The following is a 19,948-nucleotide window of genomic DNA, read 5'->3' on the forward strand; positions in this document are numbered from 1 at the left end:
TGTAATCAGGCAGTCAGTAAAAGAAGTAATGTCATAGAATAGGCTACAGAGGATGACTGTATCCTCTGTAATTAAGAGGAAGGCTGCTTGAGGAAAAAATTAATTTTAATTTGATTGATTGGTGGCTAGAGAGGCGTATAAGTATGGGAAAAGATAGATTGAGAGTTTAGAAGTTAAGAGCTATTTGACTTGTCTGTATGGAGTTGTACTTGTTTGTGAATCAAAGTAACAGGAGGTATGATCAGGAGAGATGATCTTCAGAGAACCCTGCAAAAATTAGAGAGAGGGTTAAGTGGTGCTCCAAAGTTTAGACAGTTACAGAAGTAGGAAGAGAACTAGGACAGAACAGGAGTAAACACAGATTTCAAGATGACTATGGCTGACTGTTGGGAGGATGAGGACATTTTTAGTTCTGATCTTTGGCTAGGAACGGGTCATTAGAGACATTGGAAATGGTTTTAAAATGGGTGTCAGGTGGAAGCCTGGGTAAGAGGGAACAGGAGGACAAATTCCAGACAAACTGCAAAGCTTTTATACAGTGAGTTTAAAGACCGAACAAATGAATTGAATTTACTGAAACAAAGAATATAGATTCAATTAGAGAAAGAGAAAGCATGTGTATATTGTGAGCAGGAAGAGAGGGTCACAAGGAGGAGGTGCAAAACAGATCCAGAAATAGGACTTTTAGGGTTAGATGAAAAAGCGAAACTCTTCAGCTATGGAAAAAAAGATATTTTTTTAAACACCCTACAACCCTATTTTCTGCTGGTAGAAATAGGTCAGACTTTTTAAAAAATCAAGATAGATGAAGGTTTAAAGAGTAAGTGAAAAAGTTGGAGAATGGTTCTAAAAGGATATTATAAAGTACATTATTTCATAACTCTGTAAATTCTGCACCTTCCTTTTTTAAGCACTGTAATTAACATGACCAAGATCCGAAAAAAATTTGTTTTTCTGTTGTTTATTATATTTAATTGTTAAGATTTAAGGTTTAATATTTCAATAATTATTTTCATTATGAATAATTGCTTGTGTTGGTTTACAGAAATTTCAAGATATTGAAGAAACACACCTTCTTCATATGAAAGAGATTATAGAATCATTGTCAAATACAATAAAAGAAATTCATTTACAAATAGGAGAGGTAATTTTTATATTATCATTTGTTTGGATCATGCTATGTATTTTTCTTAACTATTAAATGAAACATTTCTTACTGTGTTTGTGGTAATTAAAAGATCACATCTTTCAAATGATGGTAACTTCAAACCAGTATGAGTAGGAGATAAACAGAAATGATCCACAGAATTCAAAAGAATTTCAATCAGGTGTGGTTTTTTACCACAGATCAAACATAATGCAAATACTGAACTTGTTTATGAGATGTTTGAAGGAGATTTGAACATCTACTAAATTGCTGTTTTGGTCTTTTGTGATGTTTCTATATGCATATTCTCTTTTTTTATTCAAGCCTCTGAAATGTTTATTAAATGGATCATCCTCTAATTTTGTTCGTTGTATTGGAATTCTTTTTAATATCTAAATTGAACATAAGCTGAATTTTTTACTGCTTCCTTTTGTATTTATAAGTTCGGTATCACAAATTTTACAGAATAAGGCTGAAGAATCGTTAAATTTTGACAATTTGGAGAGTTGTTAGTGTATTTCAAAGTTCTGTTCTCTAGGTATTAATTAGCACCCATTTCATACATTTCAGGATACTTGTCCTTTTCTTAACTAAAACTTAAAATTATATCAGTCTGAAAAGTATCTTTTCTTTAGATCCAAGTTGGTTTAATAATCCTTATAAGTAGCCCTTAATTTTTTGATGTTCTGAAATGTAGTTTTATTTGTATACACTTGAGTCACTGTTTTCCTCAGTTTTGAGGTTTTCTGCTAATGAATGGTGGTCACAAGGGTCATGCTATTTATTTCTAAAGCATATGCATACTGCCTTGTTGGAAAAACTTATTAACAATGTGTGGTTTTTCCTTCGTCAGACCAAAAAACATTACAACAGTAATGCTTTTACTCAAGCAGGTGGGAAATGAGATAATACAGTGGTAACAGTTCACACCCTTAACTGGTGCTGGCTTAAGAAACCGCTTGTCATCCTGATGTTATAGTGGGACAAGTTGCTGACAAATTCAGAAAATTATGGATTACAAAAATGGTTTAGATGGAAGAAATAGAAGTAAATCCTAGACCCGTCATCAAGCTGTATTCTTTTGTTCCTCATTTGTATCTGTATTGTAAACACATTTGCTAATACTAAAGCAAAGAAGGGATTTCCTTGGTAAAATGCCTGTTGATTTTTGGAAGCCCTGTAATATATTTTAGAGGCAAGTATTTTGAACCTTAACTCTAGAGAAAAACACTTCTTAAAGTTAATTACATTCTTTCAATTACTGGTTTTAAAATTCCTTTTGTGTGGTGTGTGTTGTTTTGTGATTTTTGTTTGGCTTTTTTTTTGTTTTTTTTTTTTTTTTAAGGTGCATGAAGAGTTTATTAATAACATGACAAATACTACAGTTGAGAGTTTAATACAGAAATTTGCTGAGTCAAAAGGAACTGGCAAGGAAAGACCTGGTAAGAGATTAAAAATAGCAGAGTAGGAAATGTTAATTTAAAAGATGTAGATTTCCACTCCTAATAAAAGGTCAAACCCTATTTATTAATGTGTTATAGTTGTAATGTACTTACAATTTCAAATTCTTAGAATTCATTAGCTTTGATATTAAATTATTCATAGAAATTTAACAACACAATTTATTATGTACATGTAGTATTTGGGTTCATAAAGCATAGTGTTTTATAGCTCCGAGTCCCTCTATGTAGATCTTTGAGGAAGCGCTTAAACTATACTGCTCCTTGGTACATCAGTGAAATTTGTCAAGAAACTGAAGTTCCTTGCACAGACTTACCTCTGCTATGTGCTTCTGCATAAATTATATTTCCAAACATTATTTAATATAAATTTGTGGATATATTCAGAACAAATGTCTATAAAGCTGCTTATAGAACTGTTGGAACAGTTGCATCAGTTAATTTGGTTAGCTTACAAAATTATGCATTTTAATAGATTATATGTAGATTGTTTCCTTTAATAAGCAGCAAATTGAATAGTACTTTCTGAAAGTACTGCTTGTTGGGTGTGGCATATAAGACTTTCCTGGACTGGCATAAAAAATCTCACAGTGTATATCTAACATTATAGGAAAAATATAGAGTTCACTTTAATATTTGGGCGTGAATACATGGTCAATAGGTGTGTGAGTACAAGAATTCAGTAGTACCATTTTTTCTTTGAGCATTGGGAGTCCTGGCTAGCATCTCTGCCTTCTAGTACAGAAGCACAAAGTTTCTTTCAGAGCAAAGACATACATCGTAAAGTAGATCTTGAGAATTTATATTAAATTGTTAAATGTGGTTACTAGGTGTCTTACAATGCCTCTGTGAGGTCTTTTTTAACATAACATTCTTTCGTATTCTCTTTATGATCTGCTAATGCTGATACCTGAGTGGGCTGAGGTAAGATTGTCTATGGAACAATTTTCAAATGTTTCCTCTATATTTCACAGTTTTTCAATAAAGAGTAAGAAAGAAAAAGTATGAACTTCAGGGGTTCAAGTTCAGTTGATCTGAAGTCAGGGTGAAGACGTGAAAATTCAGTGTTCAGACTTCTTTGATTAGCTATTGCCGAGATGTCACGGCTAGGCATCTCCATATTGCATTTAGGTTCCTGACTCCCTGGGTTACAAAGACCCTTGGTAATATATCCTGGAGTACCGTGCACTTCAGGCCATCCACATTATTAGTGTGTTTTTTTGCTAGACAACATAGTAATCATAAGAGAAATAACACTTTTTAATTTAGTGGGAGAAGCTATACATACTGTGTACTTATTTGCTGCTTTACAGAGTTCTTCAAATCCCATTTGTATTCTCTGGAGTCAAATAAAAGCTTTTGCCATAGTAAATTTCATTTCTTCAATCCTACAACTATTTTAACAGCAAAATATTTTAAGGAAAGGTTATGTTTTTAGTGTGGAAATGTAAGCACCTTGAATTCTCTTTTACAGAGTGAAATTTTTGTATTGATATCAACTTTGTAAAGCAGTCATGATGCAGAGGAAAGCATAGACAAATCCAGCAGCAAAAGAATACAAATTCACAAGAAGTTGTGAAGTGTCAAAGGAGACTAGAAACAGACTGCTAGTGATGTTAATTATGGTTACTGCTTCTATTATATCCATTTTTATTAACTTAAAATCATATAGCTTTGACAATTAAAAAGATTTGAAAGGCAAAGTGAGGTATCAGTCTTCTAAGAGTGAAATGGAAACATCCAGCGTGGGAGGGAAAAATAGTTTTCTGCAATTGAGAACTGTTCTTAATAGAAATGTATTTTAACTTGTGGAGCAAATGTTAGAAGTCTTTCTGTGGTGTGTATTTACTAATTAGGGTGGAGAAGGAAATGGCTTCTTTGATAAATCTAAATATTCAATGTGTACACCAAGTCAGTATCATTTTTATAAGACAAATGTAGAAAGAATGTCTTATGGCTGTCACTGTGGTTTAAGATTCCATTCCTAAATCTATTTGAAGGAAATACTTTAAAAATCGCCAGAACTATGTAGGTCTTCTCCCTCCCATATTTGTGGGCTAATATACTGAATTAGTTGGTGGGCTGCATTCTGAAATACTGAATTTTGAGAACAAAATAAACTAAAAGGATAATGCATACCAAAGTATTTTAGATTATTTCAGTATATTCTAGCTACAGTTATAGTACTTCATAGCAGTTTACTTACTTTTATTTATCACTGTAAAAATAAGAATGAATCCGAAAGGAAGTACTGAGGAAGGCTGGCTTTTTGCATAGATTATAAACAAATTACAATAAAGGTTTCTAGATATAGGCAATTACTTAAGCTCTTATCTGCATATCTGCAATTTCTCTTTCTATGGTGATGTCTTTTATACCAGATTATATGGGCTCCCTCTGGTGGCTAATTTCTGTCACCTGAAGTCTTAATATACAGGGGCTTCTCGACTTTAACACGTGCTGTTTTTCTAGTTCAAATAATATTTCTTTATAGCAGTAATATTTTGAGTTTTTTAACATAATTTATCAACTTCCTTACAATGGCTTTTTTAAACTACCTAAATAACTTCTGTAGGAAGCTTTATCACCTAATTCTTACTGGATTTACTTTAAATATTTTTAAAATTCTTAGTATTAATACAATATTTGAAGAAGTTCTATTAATTTTTTTCTTACTTCCATTAAGCATAAAAAAAACAGCCACATACATTCAAATCTTTGCAAATCTTTTGATCTTCCCCCCCTCCCCCCAGTTAAAATTACTTAAATGTAAAACATTGACAAACAGAAAGAGAGGTGTCAGGACCTGCAATAACCAGTCAGGCTACAAGTCAGAATTTATATTTGTTCTCTGAACTGTTTTCTAAAGCAAGTCTAATAGCAGGTTTGATACCATTGGTTGTGTGCTGGTTTTGCCTGAGAAGGGGTTAATTCTCTTCACTGTGGTGGTCGGGGACCTTTCTAGCTTCCCACGCTCTGCCTCGTCAGCAGGAGGCTGAGAGGGGCAGGGCCACGGCCAGGGCAGCTGACGCCGAATGGCCAATAGGATGTTCATTCCATACCATATGACACCATGACCAGTATATTAAGGGGGGAGTTGCAGCTCGAGGAGGCGCGGTGTCAGGTCAGCTGGCAGTGAGCAGCTGCGTCGCGTGTGGTTTGTTTTGGCAGTTCATTCCCCTCCCCCCTCCCGCCCCTGGGTTTCACGCCTCTCGTTGTTTTCCTTTCCATTGCTTTTTTTTTTTAAAAAAATTTTAATTATTAAACTGTTCTCATCTCAACCCACGAGCGTTACTCTTCTGATTCTCTCCCCCATCGCGCTGGTGGGGGAGTGAGCGAGCAACTGTGTGGGGCTGAGCTGCCGGCTAAACCACGACAGTCTTTTTGGCGCCCAACGTGGGGCTCAAGGGTTGGAAGATCCCTCTGTCACTCGTGGTCCTGCAGTGTTGATCAAAACTATTGTTGGTCTCTTCTGATGAATCAGTTTTCTGTTTCTGATAGGCCTCTGCTCCATGTGCCTTGGAAAATTCATTTATGGCATGGCAGAAAATGTCTACTTTTCTTTCACCCAAAGTATATGTTAATAGTGGAGATCATGTGTATTCCAGTTCAGAATCATAGAACCATTAAGGTTGGAAAAGACCTCTAGGATCATCAAATCCAGACATCAACCCAACACTACCATGTCTCCTAAACCATGCCCTGAAGTGCCACATCTACACGTCTTTTAAATACCTCCAGGGATGGTGACTTTACCACGTCTCTGGGTAGCCTGAATTTTTGGGGGGTAAGCTGGCTTCCGAAAAATTGAAAATATTGATCTGATCATCATATCTGTGTGTCTTTTAGTTCTAGGCGTCAGTGTTTGTCTCTTATCAAGTTGTAAAAAAAACACCCTCAATGACAAGTGTTAGGCAGGTGTAATGGAGAAAATACAGAAACTTGGTGTTAAAAATCTTTGCTTTCTGCTTTGTGTTAGAAGTGAAGGTTAAAGATACTGATCGGAAATAAGGATGAGTTTTACTTGAGCCTTGAATATTTATATATTTTAATCATTAGTGTAAAAGTCTTAAAAGTCTGGGGAATCAGTCTTAGTAGCTGGGAAGGGTAAAGAAAAAGATGGTATTCTGAAAAAGATTGAGTATTGTTTTTCTATAAAAATATGTTTAAGTCTCTGTTGTTTACAGTTTTTCCCTTCTGTTTTTGTTTTGGGGATGAGTGTTTGTGGTTGGTTTGGCTTTTTTTTTTCTCGCAAAACAGGAATTATGTGTAGAAGCAAGAAACAGAAGTAGTTTAATCCTTAGCAAACTGATGAAAAATGTACTGTCTGAAGTGCTGGAAAAGTAATTTATTTGTTCTTCAGCTTCTATGTTTTATGGTATTTTTAATTTTTTGCTCGATATATTTTGAACAATAGAGTTTAAATACCTAAAAAAACCCTTTGATTAAATCAGTGTGAGGATGTAGACATCTATAGTTCCCAAATCAGTTTTTCTGGGGTTTTTTTGTTGTTGTTGCTTTTTATTTTGTAAGACACCCAGATTTGCTGACTTGCGGAACATGCTGACTCTGTTTTCCTGTGAATTTAATGGAGAGCAAAGGAGAAGGGATTGGAAGAGCAGCCTAAAATGTCTATGTATTTACAATATGTAGTAGAATGGGAGCACTGTTAGGAATTTGTATTTTGTCTTGTTGTATAGAATAATTAGACTTGCATTTGAGGTTATTTAATAATTGAAACTTAAAGGGCATTTAAGAATGCCATTTGAGATTGGCCTTTTGATATTCTGCTCTCAAGAGCTTCATTTGGAGGCCAATTACAATATGATAAATGGGGTATTGATGGGTTCTATTCCTAGATTCTCATCCTGCTGCTGGTTTTACAAGCACCCAGAGTTCTTTTACCAGCAGGGAAAATTTTGCAGACTCGATCTTAATTGCAATAAATACAAGTCATTACTTTGAGCATACCTTTTTTATTATTTTTTTTAAATCATTAGGTCTCTGCAAATTTTCAAAGAAAATATCTGGTAGATTTTATCTAATGTCTAAAATACATTTGTTTAACATCAGTGAGTATCAAGATACATAGTCAGATTCTCAATTGCCTTTCTATTTGTTTGACATAAGCATAATTTTTCTCATTTGCAGTTTGAGAAATGCTATCAAAATGTAGTGTTTATACTGGGTCAAATACAGATTTACACTGCAAGAGTTAAATATTTGTGTTGGGGATTACATTACAAATAGAACCATTTGAGGTACTTTGTGTTTGATTCATGCAGTTAATCCCAGTTGTGTAATTCACAATGCTAATTCACAGCTAAATTATTTTTTACTTTAATTGTAGCATCTTTAATTGCAGCACAATTGCTATGTTGTACTATTTAAAAACAAGCTTAAGCTTGTAGTCTCCATGTTTCTTGTATCTAAGATCTGTTTATATCAGCTACTTATTTTAAGACTAAGAGTATGACATTCATTTCAAAAAGAGTACAAGTAAAAACACTGGAAAATGCTTGCAAGTACACCTTTTATGTGAAAACACCCTCAAAATTGCACAGCTCTCAGTTTTATGGTGGATGCTCTAGAATAATTGTCATTTCATAATAAGATAAATAAATCCGAGTATTTACTAGCATGTGTGTTTTGGGGTAGGAGTGAAAGTAGTTTCTGTATTTGAGGTTTCCACAATCTATTTACGTCCAGTTGCTTGTAATTGAAATTTTCAAGGTTTCAATCTCTCACTTGGAAGTAGTTGCATAAGGTGCAGTGGCGGGGGGTTGAAGTTTGGCTACCTTAGAGTATAGAATTGGGAATAGTTTTGTGGGTTTTTTTCCTCTGTCTTATCTTTAACGTGTGTATATATAAACTTTTGTATATTCCCTCAAGATGATTACAGAAAGATAAGTAATAACCTCTGTGTCACAGTGCTAACATGCTAAACTTTGTTTTTACTTTTGTTGGTTCAGTTGTAAGTTACCGTTTCAAACACAGGCCAAGGGGCTAATTCTTAGTAGGGGCTGGAAGTAACGGTGCCTGTTTGCATGTGCTCTCTGCTTTCTTTGCACTTGCACAAGTGCTGGTGTGATTCTGCCATTTTAACTCCCTGAACGAGGTCTTATGGAAAATCACTGTTTTTCTGCAAGTTTGCTCCCGAAAATGGCTCACAGCAGGGTTAAATAAATTCTAGACCTAGCCAGATTTGAAAGAATGAGGGTTAGGACTGCCCTTTGCGACTGTTATGTTGCATCAACTTGTCGCAAATTCTGATTTAGGATCCTGCCAACTAGACCAATTTGTTGTGAATGGGTGATTTAGACCACTTAAAGAACCACTGTCAAAGGTATCAGAAAAAGTGGTTTTATTGTAAAAGCGCAACTTAACAAAGTTCAATGGCAAGGTTCACTCTATAACTGTACTGCACAAAGGATATAACAATGATTCAAAGATACCAAGACAAGAATCAAAGTTACCAAGACAAAATCTTAGTGTGCTATAATACAAGGTTTGGCATGATATTGGTTGCTTACCAAAGATCTATTGTTGGTAAGAGGTCTCTCTGCCTCGAGGGGCAACCTTGAGAGGCGTCCCAGCTCAAGGGGAGATCACCACCATGCAGCCACGCTGCCTAGCAGGGAGCGCTCAAAGAAGGCTCACTTAGGCTGTCATATTTATGGGATGAAGTCGTTGGCTTGTAGTCGCAGGAGACTCCTTGTACCCACAACTTACTTTGTTCCTCGACAAATGAGTCTTGGAAAAGCCACCTGCTATTCATGTGTTAATTGCATGATCAGTGTTCCAAACTCATATGCATCGATGCTCACTGTGTCACTCTGCTCCGTTGTGGGTTTTCAGAGAGCAGATTGGAACTAGAGGAGTTCTTGACCCGGCTGTGGCTCAGGCCTTTACCTCCTTTGAAGCCTGTACCAAACTATCGCTAGTTTGGTTAAGGAGTTGAGTGCATCCATCACACAACTACAATGGGAAGCCATAATAATGAACTTATTTAGATATGGCACTTAACCAGTGCTCTCTGCTTTTTTGTCCTGTTTACTCTTAATGATTTTTAAAAAGCTTTTTATCTTTATTGCTATGTTTAAGATTCTGCATATCACTTTTAACTGTCCAGGTAAGTGGCTATGAAGAGGAAACAGAGGAACTAACAATATAGAGTTAGAAAAAGTGTGAATCTCAAAATTAGGGCTATAGCTATGCTTTTCTCCTTTTTGATTTTTCTTTACATAGCTCTTGTTCATTAAAAGAAGATAAAGCAAAAGCCTTACACTGATACTATATTATAGATGCAATTTTGAATGAGAAGAGGAAACAAATTAGAAATGTTTCATGTGTTGTAATAACATAGGCAATTAAATCATATTTAGACAGTGAGCACTAGTATTTTAATTTTTCAGTATGAAAGAGTAAAAATATCTAATGATTTGCTGTACATGTATGATTTTGCAATCTGTTTGACCACTGGCAGAGTAATTGTGGTTTTCAGTTACCACCTAAATTTTTAATTAGATTATTTAGTATTTTCAGGAAATATTAATAGTAGTTAAAAATATCTTAGGGTTTGACTTTCATTTGAGATTAAATTTAACCTAATGTTTACCTTAATTGTCATTTCTTTAAGGCCCTATTGAATTTGAAGAATGTAACGCATCCAGTGCAGTTGAAGGTGAGTTGTTGTAGCAATTATTTACCTAACAATCCTGTGGATAGGACCTGAAACTGAGGGGAGAAGGATATTCACATGTGAATTTTGTATAACTTTAAAGTATTCCAATAGACCAAAAAGCTGTTTGTCTTCTGAGAAACAAACTTGTATGAAAATGAGACCTACAATACTTTATAAGCCTAATGCACGATGGTCAGAGAATTTTAATGTTTCTTATAAATATACTTTGGCTAAGACCCTGTCATTGCAGAGGTTTGGTTTTGGTTAATTTATGACTGTGTAACTTAATTTGCAAGTGTCAAAATATGGCCCAGGCTCTTTCCATTGTTGCCATGATAGTTATACCAATTCTAATGCAGTGTTATGGTCACAAAGCCTTCCTTTGGTGTAGCTTATTTTGCTTAGGGGATTAAGTGGTTAAGAACTATATAAGCTATATATTTACTTTTGGGACAGAGGAGTTGACAGTGTAGCTATAGCAGCTGACAACTTTTAAGTAGGCAAGATTGCAGCTGAGACTTAAAATCTTTTTTGACTGAAGCAGAGAAGATCCATGTTCAGAAACTACTCTCATACTCCATTTGTCATTGTTTTGGGCTGGATAAAGCACAGAAAGGAAATAAATCCCAGACTAGTATTTCAAAATAATTTCGGAGCAATTTCTGTCTCTATTAAAATGTAAGATATGGCTGAGTTTATAGCTACCTGATTTGTGAGAAGTTTTGAGTTATTTCACCCTGAAAATTTCTAAAAGTGAAGTGATTCCTTATGTGGTGTGTAATGTATTTCTGTAAAGGGGAAGATAGTGGGATTTTTTACGTGCTCGAATTGTCAGTTGTGAAATTTTGGGAACCAAATTTTTTCCACCATTTTGCTTAAAAGCTTGCTGTAGGTAATATCTTACATCAAAACAAAATTGTAGGTGAGTTGGATCAGATGCTTGCACTCGGTTATTTTGTTTAAAGTTTGGCAGTCTACTTTGATTAAGCAAAAATTGGGGAGAGAAGCAGACGTGACAGGAAGTCTGATGGAATGTTTAAATGTATTTTAATTTTAGTACATTAAATGGGTATGAAAGCAAAGTTTTTTTTCTGTACTAAAACTATATATATCCAGTGCTAAAAACAGGGAAGAAAAGACAGAAGGGAGGCATGGTTCCAGTCTCAGTGGGAGCCAGCATTAGAGCTGGCTACATCACTGGGAAATCATGAACTCGGCATCAGCTGGACAGCCAAGAGATGTTCTTGTTTTTACAGGGCCAAGATGCTACTTCTTAGGAGAGACAAGGGCTTGCAGCTACCAGGAACATGCAGGGAAATAAGAACAGGGTGTTGAACTGCAGCAGTAGCTGAGAGAGGCAGGTTTCAGTTTCTGATTCAAGTGCGTTGGCTATTCAGGACTGGCTGGAGCAATAGCTGCTGTTGAGTTTCTGTGAGCAGAGTCCCTTTCCTCAAAACTGGCAGTGCACCCATCTTCTATAAAATAAGTGGCAGTCTAGCATACCCAGCTTGGAGAGTTGAATGTACAATGCAGATCAGTTTTATAAAGATTTATGTTATTAATGTGTTGCTTGAACCATATTTTAATTTTTTTTTTGTATGAAGCTGATGTGGTTTAACCCTGGTAGGCAGCTCAGCCCCACACAGCTGCTCACTTACTCCCCTCACAGTGGGATGGGTGAGAGAACCAGAAGAGCAAAAGTAAGAAAACTCATGGGTTGAGATAAAAGTTTAATAGGGAAAGCAAAAGCTGCGTGCAGAAGCAAAGCAAAACAAGGAATTCATTCAGTCCTTCCCATGGGCAGGCAGGTGTTCAGCCATCTCCAGGAAAGCAGGGCTCCATCACGCGTAACAGTGACTTGGGAAGACAAACGCCATCACTGAACATGCGTCCCCCCCTTCCTTCTTCTTCCCCAGCTCTATATACTGAGCATGACATCATATGGTATGGAATATCCCTTTGGTCAGTTTGGGTCAGCTGTCCCAGCTGTGTCCCCTCCCAGCTTCTTGTGCACCCCCAGCCCACTCGCTGGTGGGGTGGGGTGAGTAGCATAAAAAGCCTTGACTCTGTGTAAGCCCTGCTCAGCAACAATAAGACATCTCCACATTATCAACACTGTTCTTAGCATGAATCCAAAACATAGCCCCATACTAGATACTGTGAAGAAAATTAACTCTATCCCAGCAAAAACTAGCACATTGTGTTACTGAACAACATATTGGGATAACATTCCCTTAGTTTGGCTCCATACCTACCTCCACTGTTAGAATTTTTGTTTTGTTTTGTTTTATATCACTCATTATGGCAGCATTTAAAAGGTATTGGCATTTGTATGCACCAGTGTTTGACATTGCTAAATATATACTAATCTCTTTGGTCTTTAAATTTAAAGTGTTTGTTCCATAGGGACAAAAGCACGGAAGAGGAAGCCTTTTGGTTTATCAGGAATAATGAAGAAAGAAAAAGATACTGAGTCTGTGTAAGTATATTTCCAGCTTGAAGCCTTGTCTTGTATGAAAACTAGAGATAATAGATAGAGCTGATGTTAAAAAAAAAAAGGTTTTATAACAGACGTTTAGAGGAAAGCTACAAATATGAAAACATCACAGCTATTTAAGATTTTTGTAACTAACGATTTTAAGGAAATAACATAAATGTATTCATAGTAGTCCACTCGTTTCATTCTTTCCTCTGCATAGGTAAGTAGTTCTCCCTTGTTCTACATTTGAATGTGGTTCTCGTGTACTCCTAACGAAATACAGCTCTGTATGTGGAAAAAGTACTGTATGTCTATGTTTGCGGAATTGAAGCTTCAGTTATTCTTTTGTTAGAAAAACTTTTGTGTACAGAAGGACAGAAAAATGTTTGAATTTTTTTCAGTAAATTGTGTGTGCATTAATTTCTGACAGACCATAATTCTAACATATGATTGATGTCCCAGCTATATTTGTCATATTCACTACACGCTCTCTGTCTTAGATGGATTGGTAGCATTCTACGTATTAGTAATTATAGTTACTATATTTCAATGTATTTTGTTCATAATTTCTAGATGCGTTTTCTCAGTAAAAGTATTTGATTTAATAGAAAATAGCTTTCAATTTAACAGAAACTTAGCAATATAGAAATATTATCAGTGGCAACATCTGTATACATTCTTTTTAAAAAATTTTTTAACCAGCCTTGTTTTTTTTAATATAGTGCTGAAAAATTAATGACCTAAGAACTGCAGATGCTAATTATTTGTACAAAGTGCCTTATAGCTATTTTTCTTTTGGTATTTGATTTTTTTTTTAATAGAAATATGCTTCTAAACAATACTTTTTTCTTCTCTCTGTCAAGATGCCATTAGGGCTCCAAGGTCTTATTTTTTTAATTCATTCCTCTCTATTTCTGTTCTTTCTGTGATTTAATCTTTCCCCCACCCTCTCTTCTGTACTATATTATGCTGAACTAAATGGTGAGAGAAATGCTGTATATAGTGTGATTTTGGTGAGCAGTAATCTGAGAACAGTATTCTGTTACAAAGAATTACTTTTTCTGATTATTTAGTTTAAAATATTTAAATTAAAATGTTATGAATATTTGATGATATTAGTATTTTAAAGTTTTAGTCCCCTTTTAAAAAGTAATCCATTCTCACTGCAAAATTTATTTACTACACTTAATTTTGTAATGCAAAATGCTTGCAGTATCAAATAGCTGCAAAAAAAGTATGTTCAATCATCTGCCTTTTGTTTCTTGCATTTACTCTAATTGCGAAGTAGTGATTTTGATAGTACTGAGTACTGTTCTGTGATTGAGTTCTGTAGCTGTAGGCTTTTCTTGTCCAACAAAAAAATTATTTTGCCACCACATTGGTTATTACTTAAGATAATCTCAAGTGATGTTATTAGCCTGCTTGCAAACCAGGCATCTCCTTTCATTCATTGTTTGGCAGATGATGAAATGTAATGTAATGAAATGAAATGTAATCCAGTTCAAGGCTCTTAATATTAGTTTTCTGGAGACGGTAAAGGCCAGGAAGCTCCAAATTAAATCTTCCTAGGTGTATCACTCAGTCTATCCTTACTCAGAGATCATGTTTTTCCTTGACCTGTAAGAGAAAGAAAACTCTCTCAGGCGCTGAGGACTGAAAACTGGCTTCTATACTGTATAGAATAATAGAATTATTATGGTTAGAAAAGACCTTTAGGATCATCAAGTCCAACCATCAACCCAAAACCACCATGTCTCCTAAACCATGCCCTGAAGTGCCACGTCTACACATTTTTTGAACACCTCCAGGGATGGTGACTCCACCACCTCTCTGGGCAGCCTGTTCCAGTGCCTAACCACTCTTTCAGTGAAGAAATTTTTCCTAATATCCAATCTAAACATCCACTGACGCAAATTCAGGCCATTTCCTCTTGTCCTATCGCTAGTAACTTGGGAAAATATACCAACCCCCACCTCACTACAACCTCCTTTCAGGTAGTTGTAGAGAGTGATAAAGTCTCCCCTCAGCCTCTTCTCCAGGCTAAACAACCCCAGTTCCCTCAACCTCTCCTCATAAGACCTGCTCTCCAGACCCTTCACCAGCTTTGTTGCCCTGTCGTGGTTCAGCCCCAGTCGGCAGCTAAACACCACGCAGCCGCTCGCCCCTGTGGGATGGGGGAGAGAATCAAATGAGGAAAAACAAAAAAAAAACTTGTGGGTTGAGAAAAGAACAGTTTAATAATTAAAATAATAATAATTATGATGATTATGATAATAATAACAATAACGATAATATAATTAAAAGGAAAAGGGAAAAAGGGAAAAAAACCACAAACGATACAACCGCTCACTACCTGCCGACCAACGCAGCCGGTCCCCGAGCCACGACTGCTGCCTCCCTCCCCCAGCCAGCTCCTCCCAGTTAACATACTGGGCATGACGTTACATGATATGGAATATCCCTTTGGCCAGTTTAAATATGCTCTCTTAGCTGTGCCCCCTCCCCTCCCAGCTTCTTGTGCACCTGGCAGAGCATGGAAAGCTAGAAAAGTCTTTGAGTAATGTCGTGGTTTAGCCGGCAGCTCAGCCCCACACAGTCGCTCGCTCACTCCCCCACCGGTAGATGGGGGAGAACATCAGAAGGGTAACGCTCGTCGGTTGGCATAAGAACAGTTTAATAATTAAAATGAAAAAAACAACAACAAAAATGCAATGGAAAGGAAAACAACGAGAGGCGCGAAACCCGGGGGGGGGGGGAGGGGGATGAAACACCGAAACAAACCGCATGTGATGCAGATGCTCACCACCCGCCTTCCCGAGCTGCAACTGCCCCCCCCCTTAATATACTGGTCATGGTGTCACATGGTATGGAATGAACATCCCATTGGTCAGTTGGGGTCAGCTGCCCTGGCCCTGGCCCCGCCCCTCCCAGCCTCCCGCCAACGTGGCAGAGCACGAGAAGCTGGAAAGGTCCCCAACCACCACAGGCACCACAGTGAAGAGAATTAACCCCTTCTCAACCCAAACCAGCACAAGTAGTACAAGCATTACCCAGCAACAACCAAAACATAAGTGTGTTATCAACACTGTTTTCATTTTAAGTCCAAAGCACAGCACTATGCCAGCTACAGTGAAGAAAATTATCTCTGTCCCAGCTAAAACCATGATGTCTGGACACGCTCCAGCAACTCAATGACCTTCTTGTACTGAGGGGCCCAAAACTGAACACAGTACTCAAGGTGTGACCTCACCAGTGCTGAGTACAGTGGACAATCACTTCCCTACTCCTGCTGACCACACTATTCCTGATACAAGCCAGGATGCTGTTGGCCTTCTTGACCACCTGGGCACACTGCTGGCTCATGCTCACCTGACTCTCAACCAAAACCCCTAGGTCCTTTTCTGCCGGGCAGCTTTCCAGCCACTCTTCCCCAAGCCTGTAGCGTTGCACGGGGTTGTTGTGCCTAAAGTGCAGGACCTGGCACTTGGCCTTGTTGAACCTCATACAATTGGCCTCAGCCCATCGATCCAGCCTGTCCAGATCCCTCTGCAGAGCCTTCCTATCCCTGAGCAGATGGATACGCCTGCCCAATTTAGTGTCGTCTGCAAATGTACTGAGGGTGCATTTGATCCCCTCATCCACATCATTGATAAAGATATTAAACAAGACTGGCCCAAAAACTGAGCCCTGGGGAACACCACTTGTGACCAGCTGCCAATTGGATTTAGCTCCATTCACCACAACTCTCTGGGCTTGGCCATCCAGCCAGTTTTTTACCCAGCGAAGAGTATACCCATCCAAGCCATGAGCCTCCAGCTTCTCTAGGAGGATACTGTGGGAGACAGTATCAAAGGCTTTGCTAAAGTCCAGGTAGAAAACATCCACAGCCTTTCCCTCATCCACTAGGCGGGTCACCTGGTCATAGAAGGAGATCAGGTTGGTCAGGGAGGACCTGCCTTTCTTGAACCCATGCTGACTGGGCCTGATCCCCTGGTTGTCCTGGTGTCCTCACATGCCTGGTGAGTGTGCTCAAGCTGAATCACTCCATAATCTTCCCTAGCACTGAGGTCAGGCTGACTGGCCTGTAGTTGCCCAGATCATCCTTCTGGCCCTTCTTGTAGATGGGCATTGCACTGGCAAGCCTCCAGTTGTTTGGGACCTCACCTTTTAACCAGGACTTCTGGTAAATGGTGGAGAGTAGCTTAGCAAACTCCTCCGCCAGCTCCCTCAGTACTCTTGGGTGGATCCCATCCAGCCCCATAGACTTGTGAGTGTCCAGGTGGAGCAGCAGGTCATAAACTGCTTCCTCCTGGGTTATGGGGGGTTTATTCCACTCCCCGTCCCTGTCTTCCAGCTCAGGAGGCTGAATACCCTGGGGATAACTGGTCTGACTGAGGCAAAGAAGGCATTTAGTACCTCAGCCTTTTCTTCATCCTGGGTGGCAATGTTTCCCTCCACGTCCAATAGAGGCTGGAGTTTCTCTTTGATTCTCTTTTTATTGTTAATATATTTGTAAAAACATTTTTTGTTATCCCTTACAGCAGTGGCCAGGCTGAGTTCTAGCTGGGCTTTTGCTTGCCTAATTTTTTCTCTGCAAGACTTAACGAGGTCTCTGTACTCCTCTTGTGTTGCCTGCCCCTTCTTCCAAAAGCCATAGACTCTCCTGCTTTTCCTGAGTCCCAGCAAAATCTCCCTGTTCAGCCAGGCTGGTCATCTTCCCCGCTGGTTTGTCTAGCAGCACTTGGGGACAGCCTGCTCCCGCACCTGCAAGAGTTCCTTCTTGAAGAAAGCCCAGCCTTCCTGGACTGCTTTGCCCTTCAGGACTCCCTCCCAAGGGACTGTCCCAACCAGTGCCCTGAACAGGCCAAAGTCTGCCCTCCAGAAGTCCATGGTAGTGGTACTTTGCCAAGAATCAAGAACTCAGTCATATCATGGTCGCTAAGTCCAAGATGGCCTCCAATCGCCACATCTCCCACCAGTCCTCTGTTTGTGAACAGCAGGTCAAGCGAGGCACCTCCCCGGTACACTCAATTACCAGCTGCGTCAGGAAGTTATCTTCCACACACTTCAGGAACCTCCTAGACTGTTTCCTCTCTGCTGTGTTGTATTTCCAGCAGACATCTGTTAAATTGAAGTCCCCCACTAGAATAAGGGCAACCGATTGTCATACTTCTGCCAGCTGCTTGTAGAACAGTTTAGAACAAGTAGAAACAAATAATATAAATCGAGTTTCAGTCCAACTTGTTGAAACCAAGTCAAATTATTTTCCCATTTCAGAGTGTCTGTGCTGATTTACATTTTCTGATTACATCATTGTGCCATGAAAGACAAAATTTCTTCTAGAAAGAGACATCCATCTTTTCCTCTTTTTTTAATAAGTACAAATTTAAGATGTTCAGTTTGACTGCATAAAAACTGTTGTTCAGTTACACTGGCACTTATGGCATTATTTGTCAGGATGCAGATTAGAGAGGGTGTGTATGCTACTCAAGTATTTCCGCATACTGTAAATCTAATTGCTTCTGCTTTTTGCATGCATCAGTGAGATTCAGCATCGTTAATTTTTAAAAATGTTACTGCTTAAATCCAAGTTATAGCAGAAAAATGTAACACTTGTGAATAATGTGCTTGCAATCACTGCCTTTCTGCTGACAACTTTTTTTTTTAAAAGTGTTTCTTAAGAATGCATTCTTTTATTTTTTTCTGGCATCTTCTGAGGCTTGACTGCAACTTTGCTTGACAAACTCAAACTAAGAATGAAATTCCAAAACAGAGAAGCTCTGAATTCCTTTAAGAATAGTCTTGTTTTAAGAACTAGTTATTGTCCAAAATGTTTTGCAGTTGCATGTGGACTATTTCATTAGGATTGGTGACTTTTATTTATTATGCACATCATCCATAGAGACCTGATTCTTAAAGTATATTCATCCAAAATACAGCGTGATACTCTGGACTTCCCTTGATTTATTTTTGTATTATTTTTTCCCCACTGTGGTGTGAGTTCAGTTTTTCAGCATTTACTATGATTTTTTTTCTTCTGCAGTGCTTTTACCATAAACTTTCAGCATATTTTATTTAAATCTCATTCAGTTGAATGTGGATTATTTATAACAAAAGTTTTAACAGAGTTTGAGAGGCAAATGGATCAAATGCAATGTTTCAAATTAATTGAAAATATTAAAGGAAGTACCAGAACTGTATGAATTAAATAATTTGTGCATTTTATAATTGTATATTTTATTTATTTTTTTTTAATAGGGAGTGTCCAGATACAGACTCAGTTGTAAGTAGACTTATTTCCAACACAAATGCATATGCTAACATTGTCAAGCAATACAATCTGATGAAACTTGACTTATATGCCATACCTGCAATGTATTATATATGATAGAGGATTTAATATTTTGATGACATAGTTGAAGTCTTAATTTTGTTCAGAACATAATCTTTAGCAGTATATACAAATATGTGTCAGTAATACATTTATATTTCCTAACAATCTTAGGTTTTAAACAAGGTGTTTTTACTGCAATTATATGCTACTTTTTTTTGCAAGTTAATAGTTTAAATTGCTTGACTAATAGATTCTAAAGAAGAAAAGTGTTCAGAGGACCCAACTTAGCGTCATCATGTTCCTCTGCTTACTACTATCTCTTTGGAGAACCCTTCTAATAATAATAATGGGGTTCTGCATGATCGCTGGCAGTAGTGTGTAGGAATATACTGTTTTAAATATGGCGGCTTTTAAATGCAGTATCTCAATGCACTTTATTCATGGTTTGTTTTTCATTGCTCTCAGTTTGATGTGATATGTCTTACAATTTTATTTATTAAATTCAAATAAGTGACAGTTGCAAAAATGAAATTGGTATGTTAATGCTTTTTTATGTCCTTAATTGAGCATTTTCTTTTTACTTAAACTTTACTTTTTTACTTTTTACTTGAATTATATGTAACAGAGATTGCAGCTCCGTATAGCTATAGTAGGGTATAATTTACAGAATGATTTAAGTGATGTTCTGTAGACTGATTTGTTTTTCAGTTCATTTAGATGGCAATTATATTAAACAACTTAAGTTTCCAAGCTCACCCGTTTTGTGGATATTCTTTGTATTTAATATCTGGGAGGTTTAGTACCTGTAGTACCTACGTAAAACTTATTTTGAGAAACTTGGTTT

General features: G+C 37.4%; 1 protein-coding gene across 5 annotated transcripts in view; it reads left to right on the forward strand.

Moving 5' to 3' along the window:
• LOC135310912 (F-BAR domain only protein 2-like) overlaps window positions 1-19,948 on the forward strand; it is a 64,942-nt gene that overhangs the window by 36,030 nt on the left and 8,964 nt on the right. For 3 of the 5 annotated variants that reach the window (XR_010370857.1, XM_064440038.1, XM_064440037.1), the window contains exons 7-11: window positions 1,046-1,144; window positions 2,493-2,589; window positions 10,247-10,291; window positions 12,698-12,770; window positions 19,029-19,053. Coding sequence is in view for 3 of the 5 variants with exons in the window: in XM_064440038.1 (XP_064296108.1) it covers window positions 1,046-1,144; window positions 2,493-2,589; window positions 10,247-10,291; window positions 12,698-12,770; window positions 19,029-19,053 (339 nt within the window). In the remaining 2 variants the exon portion in view is untranslated. Of the gene's footprint in view, window positions 1-1,045; window positions 1,145-2,492; window positions 2,590-10,246; window positions 10,292-12,683; window positions 12,771-19,028; window positions 19,060-19,948 lie in introns of those variants that run through there. The other 2 variants (XR_010370858.1, XM_064440039.1) reach the window with 2 other exon arrangements.

Source organism: Phalacrocorax carbo, assembly GCF_963921805.1.
Source record: "Phalacrocorax carbo chromosome W unlocalized genomic scaffold, bPhaCar2.1 SUPER_W_unloc_8, whole genome shotgun sequence".
In the NCBI taxonomy this organism is placed as follows: Eukaryota; Metazoa; Chordata; class Aves; order Suliformes; family Phalacrocoracidae; genus Phalacrocorax; species Phalacrocorax carbo.